Source organism: Gopherus flavomarginatus, chromosome 10 (assembly GCF_025201925.1).
Source record: "Gopherus flavomarginatus isolate rGopFla2 chromosome 10, rGopFla2.mat.asm, whole genome shotgun sequence".
Lineage (NCBI taxonomy): Eukaryota > Metazoa > Chordata > Testudines > Testudinidae > Gopherus > Gopherus flavomarginatus.
Window position 1 is genome coordinate 12,866,119 of NC_066626.1, and position 12,361 is coordinate 12,878,479.

General features: G+C 42.5%; 1 protein-coding gene across 2 annotated transcripts in view; it reads right to left on the reverse strand.

Moving 5' to 3' along the window:
* Positions 1-12,361, reverse strand: part of UBE2F (ubiquitin conjugating enzyme E2 F (putative)) — a 140,455-nt gene that overhangs the window by 112,980 nt on the left and 15,114 nt on the right. For both annotated transcript variants that reach the window (XM_050916222.1, XM_050916221.1), the window contains exon 3: positions 371-400. In XM_050916222.1, coding sequence (XP_050772179.1) covers positions 371-400 — 30 coding nt within the window. The remainder of the gene's footprint in view (positions 1-370; positions 401-12,361) is intronic.

Here is a 12,361-nt window from a genome sequence, read left to right on the forward strand (position 1 = left end):
GAACAGTTAACTGTTTACTGTCCTTTATCCTTTAATTCAGAATCTCTCTTACCCTGGAAATTATAGGGAGAGAAGGGAGGAGGTACCTGCAAGTATCCCCATTCAGATAACGGAAAACCTTTACTCCCTGGAATATTATTGGAGAAGATAATTTTATTTCCCCAAATCTAGAGTAGTATAAATTAAAAATAGTTACTGCTGTTTCCAAGTGAGGCTAATAATTGCTTTGTGATAACTTAACCCCTAGAAGAGATATATACATTGTCAACCCAGTGAATGCTTAAAAAGGATGTCACAGTGCTCAAAATTATCAATCTCCATGCTCTTTATTCTTTTTCCTAAAATGCATAATATCAAATGCCATACTTACAAGGTAAATTAACTTCAAGTTCTGCAACCTCTGTTAAAAAGAAAAGAGATTACTGTTAATGCTGGCTTCATGTTGCATGTGAAAATAAAAAGATCTGAATGGACAGATGTACTCAGTTTAAACAAACTTTTAAACACAAAGATAGCAACATTTTTACTGCTTTAAAGACAACATTTACTGTATTTAAGACATCTCTTCAAATCCCTCCTTAAACCACACTTCTTCTGGAAATTATTTTTATATGTTCATCACCAAGTTCAAATTCTGCTCATACCCCTTGGACAGATGCTTAGGGGAAGGGCTGTGAGATTAGCTCTTTTTAAAACAGAGTGTTTCTGGGGAAGAAAGTCTCTGGGAGCATAGAGCTCCACATTCAGGATTCATAGGACCTACTAGTGGGAGAATTTTAAGTTATTACCAAAAAGTAAACACATCTGATTGTGCTTAAGCCTAACAGTTGAGGAAAAACATTACTGGCAGAAAAAAAAATATTTCATGTCATTCTATTGGCTTCCACTTAAATGATACTTTTTAGGCCATTTTTAAAGAGCTCTTAACCTATCAGATCAACACTGCTCTCAAACCTAAATTATCTCCGCGGTGTATTGCATCAGTATACAATGCTTTGCACAAAAATGCATAGCTACAAAAACATATACGCAGCAAACCTCACTGTCCACAAAATAAAAATACATGTCACATCACTGATGGGAAAACTCCAAATACTCAGGGACTGGATAAACACCCTAAGTGTTAGATACTTTTTTGACAGTTTGAAGGCTTCCACATTAAGCCCCACCCTCCCCTGGACCCAAGAATGACATGGTATATGCTACTAGCAGGTAAAATCATGGTTTTTACCACCCCGGGAAAAACTAGTTACTCCAAGTTTAAGACATTTTCTATTTTAAAAACTCTGTTTTATTAAGGCACACCACATTATACTTAGTTTTAATTACATATTTAAATTGTGGTTACATAAGACAGTAGATTCATAGTTTAATTTAAGGTTATACAAATAACAAAACTGCAGTGGCCATAACACACACACACACACACACACACTGTGACAAAGTTCCTCCTCTACCTTAGTGGGTCCTGTGCTTATTGGCGGATTTGCTCACCTCAGTGAGCTTCCCCTCTTGTGGAACCCACAGTCTGGGTCAGCTCCTCCTGTGTCTGATCAGGAGTTGGGAGGGAACCTGGGCCCACCCTCTACTCCAGGTTCCAGTCCAGGGCCCTGTGGATCGCAGCTGTAGCTGTCTATAGTGCCTCCTGTAACAGCTGCATGACAGCCCTTCCCTAGGCTACTTCCCCATGGCCTCCTCCAAACACCTTCTTTATCCTCACCACAGGATCTTCCTCCTGGTGTCTGATAATGCTTGTCCTCCTCAATCCTCCAGCAGTACACACTCTCAGCTCCTTGCCCTCTTGCTCCCAGCTCCTCACATACGCTCCTTCTCCTCTGGCTCCTCCCTGCCTGACTGGAGTGAGCTCCTTTTTAAACGCAGGTGCCCTGATTAGCCTGCCTTGATTGGCTGCAGGTGTTCTAATTAAAGTAGCTATCTCTACTGCCTTCTAGAAAGATCTTAATTGGCCCCAGGTGCCTTGATTAACCTGGAGCAACTGCCATTTGGTTGCCAGGGTCCTAGGGATTTGTTTAGCCTGGGGCTAACATACCTGTTTCTCAGTACTTTACTGTAGCCATCTGGCCTTGCCCCATCACGATACATACATACATACACACACACACACGATAATTATAATAGAGAATGTCCATATACATTTTGGCTTGGTATTTTCCTCAAGGAAGTTATAAATCATGACTCAGTTCAGTTTTCAGTATTATATAAACAAAAGTTGAAAACATCTGATTAATTGAAAATGACAATAATGCAGAGTTGTAGGCTTGAAGCATTAAGCAATCAGAGGCATGCAGAATTGCAGATTACCAGTCCAGGTCGATTTGACCATTCAGCATTCTGCAGCAGAAGACCAACTTTGATGTAGTGGACAGACCGAGCCTATTCCTGACTTTTGAACGGATGCATCCAAAGTTTGAAAAAAGATTTGTTCTGTGCTTGCTGCACTTGTTGGACACTGGTGTAATTATTTTTCCCGTTTAACCTGGGTTTAAGCCTGTACTTACTAATGTTCACCCCAAACTATTTTTTCCCCAGGAAATGGCCAAGTCTGCCTAGATCCTAAGTTGGATTCTCGAGGGAAGCCTAGTAGCCTGATACTGCATCAGGTGTGACTGAAACCAGCCAGTTAAACCTCCTCCAGTCAACAACTTCCTATGTTTATCCCCTCGTCACATTCTAGGGTGTAGTCACCACCTGCCCTGCAACCTTGGGTGCCTCTTAATGCTTTGCTGTTGTACCTCCCAACCACGACTGCTCCCATCTAGCCTAACAGTATGCAGGCTACACCCTGAGTGCCTGTGTAGAGCTGCAGCCCTGGTCCAGCCACTGTGACTCCAGCAGCCTGTCAGCAACACACCAGTCATACGCTGGCTTCCACCAGCCTTGATTACTTAACTTGCAGAGTGAGCCCAACACATTCCTAGCCCCGAATTTTCCCAAAAATGTGTGTTCTGCACTGTCCAGCCCTCCCTGGGCTGTTCAGATATTAGAGGTCCGTTGGACCTAATATGTCAATATTCAACAGTTTGCTGCTTCAACTAGAGTTAGCAAACAGTTCATTTTAAGGATTACTTTAGTCTAAAAGCAAAACACATTTATTTAACTAAAGAGAGGCTTTGAGTGAGTACAAGCATAAGGTATTAAACTCAAACGGTTACAAGAGAAAAAGATACAACTCTTTTTAGGAGCTAAAATTTAACAAGTGGGACTTGGTTCAAGGTAAGATCCTTACCACATGTTCCAGCAATAGGGCTGACCAAATTCCCAGGTCAGGATCTCCCCCAGTGTCAAAGGGCTGGTTCCTTTGTTGTCTTATGTGGGGAAGAGAGAGGAGAGATGCTTTGGGGTGTTTTTGCCCCTCAGTTTTATAGTCCAGTCACCCTATTTACAGGGGCTTCTTCTGAGGATTACCCCCAAAGAAAAAATTATTCAAACAGAAAAGAAGGCAATGGAGTCCAACAGGGAAGGCACCCCCATGCTCTCTTTTCCCCTGTGTATGCTGAAATGCAAAATTGCCTTGCCTCCTGCCACTTCCCCCTCCTGCTCTCTCAAGGACCTTGTTTACTATTTATGTGTAAAATGAGGGCACCACACACTCCTTTATTTAAGATAGACTTGTTTAACAAATTTGCCTAGTCAGGGTTTGAACATGTGCTATCATCATCACACAGGGGGCATTCATAACTTTACATATAATGTTGCTACTTACAGTACATTTCACAATATTATTGACCAGCAAGTTATTAGTTTTCAAACCATACCTCACAAGACCCAGTTTGTACAAAGATTATTACAACAGTCCAGCATGTGAATACAGGGATCCTTTTGGTCACACTACTTAACTAAGTTTCCCTCCTCCAGTTCCTTCTTCCTTTTGCATCTTCTCTTCTCTTAGTTTGTTGCGGCCCCTATGCTCTCCCCTCACCCAACACAGATGTCCCTTGTTATCTCCATCAAATCATTTCCCCCACCAAAGCTGCTGCCATGTTGTCTACTGCCTTGCTGGTGGAAGCCAGCAGTAGGAAGAGTGACGAACACCCCCAGAAGAGACAGACAGGCCAATGATTGTATTTGGTGCAGCAATCTCTGTTGGTCAGATAGAAAAAAAGTACAGCAGTTTTTTCACCCTTTCATCCCACCTACTCTGTATAAAGACAAAAGTCTCGGCACGATTTCCTTGTTTTCAATTTTATTTATATTTACTCCTTCCCACAAGATTTCTGTTTTTTCAGCAAATCTTTTAAATATTAAAAATATATATATTTTTAAAAATAAATCAAGGCTTTTTTCATTTCATCCTGGAAAGGTTATAAAACAGATTAATTACCACAGTTTCATTTTCTGACTCACTCACTGTCTAGCACAATAGTTACATAATTGTCTGCCAACAATGCAGGAAAGATGTTTAAATCCAAACCCAAATATAAAATTTTCGTTTTTAGATTTCACAAAAATATTTCCATTGACTTGAAACTTTTAGAAACTTTTTAGTTCAGAACCTAAATTGATCTGATAGTGGCTCTAAGGAAAAGTAAGTTTTGAAATATTTAAGAGCTATTTCCAGCACATGTGAGCTTTACTACAATTAATATTAAAATTGGGCTTTTCTCCCTCCATTTTCTGTCAGGTATTTTCTGTCACTTCATGACAGAAATTATTCTCAGATTAAGATTTGTGAGTTCAATATTTCTCAGTCATTGGACTAATGCATCCTTGTAACTCTTCTGGCTTCAATAGATACCGAGAACTGGATTATACTGTGAACTGATGCAATCGTAAAACATTACTAGGGGTTCTGCTGGAGACAAAATTCTTAGCACTTCTAGTTATGTTCATAGCAGTGTTGCTGTAGCTCTGTTGGTCCCAGGATATTAAGAAAGTATCTCACCCACCTTGTCTATCTTTTTACTGGACCAACATCTGTTGGTGAGAGACACGCTTTCAAGTCACATAGAGCTATTTGGGTCTTCTACTTCAGGTCAAAGACCTGAAGAAGAGCTCTGTGTTGGCCCAATAAAAGATAGCATCTCACTCATCTTGAGTCTCTAGTTATGTTCAAGCATTCATTATGGATTTACAAATGAGTAAACCTCCCACAACTCAAAACTGTGACTTCCTGCTGTGTAAGAGGGCTTTTATTTTTCTTTAAGCCTTCACAGGAAAGGCATGGGGACGTATACATTACACCAGGGGTATGCAACCTATGGCACGGGTGCCAAAGGCGGCACACGAGCTGGTTTTCAGTGGCACTCGCATTGCCCAGGTCCTGGCCACCAGCCTGGAGGCTCTATATTTTAATTTAATTTTAAATGAAGCTTCTTAAACATTTTAAAAACCTTATTTACTTTACATACATACAACAGGTATATATTATAGACTTATAGAAGAAGACCTTCTAAAAATGTTAAAATGTATTACTGGCACGCGAAACCTTAAATTAGAGTGAATAAATGAAGATTTGGCAAATCACTTCTGAAAGGTTGCCGATCCCTGCATTACACTTTAGTATGCAGATAATTACATTTCTGAGCACAATACAGCGCAAATGAGTCTTACAAAAGTCAAATGTACAGCAATCATGTGGATGATTTGATCTGATTATTCAGTAATCATAATCCTGATTTTATGAATATCAATGAGACCATAGCTATTTACTAAGAATTACTTTGTGGAAAGAGCCAGATACTGAGTTTACAAGAAGGAACAGGAGAATCCCGATGGCAACTGCATTCCTCGAAGGTATGTACTGTGAGGTGGGACAAGACCAGTGTTCCCTCTAATTTTTTCCATGTGCGGAATAAATTTTGTTGTGTGCACTGAGGTATGTGCAGATGTGTGCCACCAGTAGAAACAAAAGACCCAGATATAATATATATTTTTTAAAAGTTACTACAGGGATAATTACTCCAGCCAGTACAGGTTAAGCATTTTAGAACTCACTACTCAAAGAATTAAATTTAAGTATAAGAGAAATAAAAATTATGAAATGCACAGACAAGTCAAAATACTAAAATAACACACTCTGAAAGAATAAAATTACAGAGAATGTGCGCATTGCAGGAGGTACCAAGAAGTAACAACAATAATACAAGTATGTGTTGGGAAGTGAGTATGTGTGTGTGTGAGAGAGAGAGACAGACAGACAGTGTGTGTGTATTGGCTGCTGGGGAAGTTTCTGAGACATGCAGTGCGCTGTCTCTTTAAGGCACTCACTGAAAGCTCCCCTGCTCTGCGGAGATGGGGACATGGGAACTGGGGAGGGGGAGAGAAAACAAACAGAGGGACAGAGAGAGAGAGCGCACACACTAGAGCTGGCTGCTGGGGAAGTCTCAGAGACCGTGCGCTGTCTCTAAGAAAAGCACTCACTAACTGCCTGGAGGCTGGAGTCCTTCAGATCTCAGCAGCTCCAAGTCCTGAGCCAGGCTGTCCCCTCTCCCCTGCTCTGCAGAGATGGGGTACAGTGGCAGGGGAAAAGGGACACCCTGACATTAGTGCACCCCCGCTCTGCACAGCCAGCAGGAGGGTCCCAGGAGCAGCTGCAGAAGCAATGCGGCTACAAAGCAATGGGGGGAGGGGCACATGCTGCTGGATGTGTATGCTCTACTAATCAACTGCGCAGCACTTGAATCTCTCCTAAGTGGCTGCCCAACCACACAGCTTAAAGGGAACAGAGGACAAGACACGCTTTTCAAGATCCCTTGGAGCATGGTTTTATTAGCTGCTGCAAGAGGTTGTTTATTTCTGATCTTAAAGTCATAAAAACAAAACGAAACAATGTGCCTTGGCCCTTCACTTCACTTCAGAGATGGGCTCCCAGACAGCAGCTACCACTCTCCAGCTGCCCAGCTCTGAAGGCAGCACCAAGGTCAGCAGCAGTGCAGAAGTAAGGGTAGCAGTACTGCAACTCTGCCTACAATAGCCTTGCAACCTCCCCTCCCCACAACTCTTTTTTGGGTCAGGACCCCTACAGTTACAACTCTATGAAATGTCAGTTTAAAATGGCTGAAATAATGAAATTTATGATTTTTAAAATCCTATGACTGTGAAATTGGCCACAATGGACCGTGAATTTGGTAGGGCCCTATCATATTTTAAATATAAAAAAGTGTTTAGAATTTATAGGGGTGGTTGCACTCAGGTTTGCTGTGTGAAAGGGGTCACCAAAACAAAAGTTTGAGAATCACTGATAAAGTTAGTATAGCAATTATAGGAATGACAAAAAGGAAGACATAAGTAGATTGCTAAACCTGCAACCGTGAGATCTAACAGAGGCAAGGAAGACATTTACAGTGCCCTGGTTACACAACTCTATGTATCACACTGATCTCTACTTTAAGAAACCATTCCAACTTGATATTTACATTAGTAATGTACAGCTAAGAGATTAATTTTTAAATTAATTTACAGTAATTTATCTGCTTTAAGGCTAAATACTGAAGTGTTTGTCAAACTTATCAGGTGGGACACGTTACTATATGCAGAACGCATCCGAATTTGATGATTCAGTTAGGCTAAATGCCATACATTATCTCAGAATGTAACAGACTTCCTGTTCAACCCCCCATTTCATTACATATCTCTTACTTTGCTGTAAGTAAAATACAAGAATAATCAATACTTCAACCAAAACCTTAAAAATACCACTAGAACTCTGTTGATGTTTTACTACCCTACTGATGTTCTACATAGATACATTGCAACTAGCTGGACATTCAAAACAATTTCATTTGTGGAGAGTATTCTTCAAAATACAATGCCTCACACAATTAGAAGCAGCTATTACTATAATTCAACCCTCTTTTTAAAAATCTGAAAATATATATGTACTGTTACAAGTATCAACTACTGTTATATATGAGCTTCCCACAGTGCAGAACAGATGTTTAAACCTTAACTTAAAATATATAATTGTCTTTTTTAGATTTCACAAAAATATTTCTATTGACTTTAGGCTTTTACATTCATATTTGGTACTGAACCTAAACTGATCAGACGACAACTCTTTAAGGAAAAGTAAGTTTTGTGACATTAAATTTAAGGGCTCTCTCCGAGACCTGGCACATGACAAACACACTGGAGAGAAATCTCTCCCCATTTCTCAATTTGTTTACTTCTGCTTATAGTCCATTTCACTGTTTTCCATGCATAGTACAGTGTTTTCCTGTTTGCATAAGTCTTTCACACAAGGAAGTGGAAAACATTTAAAAAATTGGAACGTGATTCTAAAACCACAAAAATTGGTTGGAATGGAGTCGAGGGGAACGATAATCGATAAACTGAATCTACCATTAACTCTTCTTCAGAATCAATTCCAAATTGATTAATCTTCTTTAAACAAAACAACAAATGTAAAAAAAAAAAAATCAAGTTAAACATGAATAAAGTCAGTCATAAAAGTAGGGTGTTTTAACCAGTAAATTCTTCCTTCCCCACTGTAAAAATTCCCCAGTGGTATGGATATGAACACAAAGCATAATCTTGACATGACATATGCATGAGCATGAAGGTCAGAATGGAGCCCGCAAAATTACTACATTCACAACAAATTTACCTATGATGAGATTCCCCTCCATCCCTCTTTATTAGATCGTATAACAGAGATGGACAAACTACGGCCTGCAGGCCACACCCTGCCCGCTGGGCCACACCCGGCCAGGGAGGCTAGCCCCTGGCCCCTCCCCTGCTGTCCCCCCTCTCCCGCAGCCTCAGCTCGCCATGATACCAGCACTCTGGGTGGTGCAGCTCCCAGACATGCTGCTCTGAGCGGCATGGTAAGGGGCGGGGGCGGATAAGGGGCAGGGGTCCCAGGGAGCAGAGGTTCTGGGGTGAGGGAGGGAGTGGTCAGGAGATGCGGGGGTTGGATAGGCATGGGAGTCCTGAGGGGGCAGGGGTTTGGATAGAGGTCGAGGCAGTCAGGGGACGGGGGGGGGTTGGATAGGTGGTGGGGTCCTTGCGGGGGCCGGTTAGGGGACAAGGAGCAGGGGGAGGGGTTGGAGGTTCTGAGGGGGGGGAGTCGGGGCGGGAAGTGAGGGAGGGCAGATGAGGACTGGGTCCAGGTTGTTTAAGGAGGCACAGCCTTCCCTACCCAGCCCTCCATATAATTTCAGAACCTTGATGTGGCCCTCAAGCCAAAAAAAGTTTGCCCACCCCTGCCGTATAGGGAAAGTACATTTTGTTTTGTACATCTTTTGATCTTGCCTGAGTTCAAGATATGTATCTTGACATTTATGACAAAGCAACTCCGCTTTCCATATCCCAGTTTCAGTAACGGAACACTGACATTGACATTTCCATTTTCAGTCTTCTTACTAAATACTATATCAACTCTATTATTCAAGGCAGATGGATGTTTTGCTCCCCCAAGCTATATAATTAAATTGTGGGTTGGTATTACAAATGAAGAGAACTTGTAAAGTCTGAAAAAGATTTTGTCCAATACTATCCATTTTTAATTAAAAGATGTATACTTTATTCCTTTCTCTTCCAAATGCTTACCTTAAAAGAGAATGTTGTCAAATCACACACTTATTCTATATGCAATATAACAGTTGCCTACCGAATTATCAGAAAACTAGCAGCACTAAGTGAAATAAGCCATGCAGGCTAACTGTGCATGGAAGCCAGAAATTTCTCTCTCCCCAATCCAGGAAAAAAACCCAATATGCAACCTTGCACAAGTCACTTTACTTGTGCCACAGAGATGCACACATGAAAATTAGGTACAAACAATGACTAAAATTAAAATTGGATAACGTATCAGAGCTAGGGTGACCAGACAGCAAATGTGAAAAATCGGGACAGGGAGTGGGGGTAATAGGAGCCTATATAAGAAAAAGACCTCAAAATCGGGACATTTGGTCACCCTAATCAGAGCGGATCTCTCTTTTATAAGTTAAACACTAGGAAGTCTTGACAATACTTTCCTTTGAATTTCTTCCAATTCTTCTTACCACAACTAATTTATGTGGGTTTTACTGTATTTGTCACATACTTTCATGTAATTCCATTTTAGTTTTCCATCATTAAGGGTTGATCTTTAAATTTACCCTGAAGCTTATCTTTCTTCACAAATAAGCACCATTTCACTCTAAGATGATGCTATGAAATCATAAAATCATATTCCCTTTTCAGCATGCAATGTCTTATGTGACCATTTCAGAAATAGGCCTGTTGTGAACATAACAGAAGATATATGAATTCATAATTGAACTTTTTTCCAATCCTTAGATGAACAATGCTATGGAAATGTAAAGTATCTTTCTCTCTTTCAATCACACCCTTTGATCTTCTTACTCAGAATAATAGTAAGCAACAACTAGGATTACTGTAGCGAGGCGGTGTGGCTCCCCTCCTCCCCAGGGAGGGTTGAGCCCCGTCAATCACCCCCCAGGGCGGAACCACTGGGAGGAAGTCCCGCCTCTCAAAGGGTCAGGCGGCGACCCGGAAGGATAAAAGCCGGACCCCAGTCCTCAGTCAGGGCTCGGCCGCCGGCAGGAGCAGACGTGCCCTCTGACCCTCACCACCGGGAAGCCACCGAGGCCGGTACAACAAGGAGCTGCCGGAGCTACCCCGTCCCTACTACGGCCCCGAGGAGCCGCCAGACCAGACCTGGCCCACCGTCCCGGAGGTGTTCCCGGACCTACCGCCCTGCCCGGGAGGAACCCATGGTGCTGGACGCCCAAGCGGACCAGGTAGGAACCAAGGGGGAGGCTGGAAGTAGCCCGGGGGCAGCTGACTACAGTCAGGCTGCAGAAGGCCCTGCGCCTATGTCAGTGTGTTTCGGTCAGGACCTCCCCACTGACCGCCACTAGCAGCGTCAGCCGCTACTAGGGCCCCGGGCTGGAACGCAGAGGAGTGGGTGGGCCTGCGTTCCCCCTGCCACCCGTAACCGGGTGGCAGACTCCCCCTCTTCCCAGCCTAGTGCCAAGAGCTCTGCCCTGCTCCAAAGGGCCAGAGCTAACTGTAACTGTGTTTGGTGCCCCACCCGAACCAAGGGCTGAGCCCCTATTGACTTTGCCACTGTTCTGCCCTGCCCCAAAGGGCCAGAGCCGAGAAACTACTGCTGCGTTTGTTGGTGCCTCGCCTGACCCAAGGGCTGGGCCCCTATTATTTAACTGTGTCGCTGTTCGGTCCCACACACAGGGCCCGAACCGCCAGAGCGGACTGCAGTCCCAAGGGCAGAGGCCCTCAGACGACGAGACGAGGCCGGTGTGGCTCCCCTCCTCCCCAGGGAGGGCTGAGCCCCGGCACCACCTTGTGCACAATTACTGTAACTAAAAGATTAGAGTAAAAACTAATTTTTGTTTTTCCCAGTTTATTCACATAGTGCATTTACTTGCATTTTTTTTTTTTTACTTCCCAGTTTTGAGTCTTTCACAAAGTAACAGAACAGAGTCGGTCAGTCTCTCTCTCTCTCTCTCTCTCTCTCTCATCAGGATGCCTATGGGGCAGGCACAGTACCTGGAACTATTAGTTCTGCTTTAATATTTGACTAAATTTCAAGCTGCAAATCTCTCTTTAACAGAATGAAATATATGAGAGCACATGTGATGAAAAGATAGATGTTGATGTACTTCTAAAAATGCAACTGAATAAAGTGTCTTTATGATCCCATAAGCACACACATTATACTTCTATCACTGACACTCTGGCATGTTATTTTTTAAAATAAATTTAACTTTATTATAAAATTTAATTCTCACAGTATTTTTGCTTGCAGTCCCCTGGCTCTTTAAATCATTCAAGAACATTCTGTCTTTGGCCCAGTCCTGCGAAGCACTGACCATCTTGAACAATCAGGCACTATCAGCAGTCATGACTCATGCAAAAGCTGGTCTTCAAAAAATGAAAATATGGTAATTCCAAAAAGTGACTTCTCTCTTTCAGCTGAAGTTGATGGCTTTCAAAAACCTGAACAGGAAAAGTTATAAATGCTGTGTTTCCAGTCTCTGAAAACTAGCCTGTGCTCACAGTTTGTCAGTTTCAAGGAACAGATGGGAAGAACAGCACACAGGTGGCTAAGTAAAAGGGGCAAGAGTATGTGGCCTGGTCTACACTACAAAGTCAGGCTGACATAAGCTGCTTTACATTGCCCTAGTTATGTACGTGTCTACACTTAAATCTGTCTCTCATCGACATAAGTGACCCATTTCAACAACATAGTAACACCACCTCCCTTTGCAGCAAAGAGCCATGGTCAATGTATGGCGGTCAACACACCTTGAGTGTGGACACTGCATTACTTAGGTCAACCCTAACAGTCCTCCAAGCAGCTGTCCCACAATGTCCAACACTGTCCACGCTGGTCACAATTGTGAGTTCCACTGACAAGGTCATGGAGACTGGA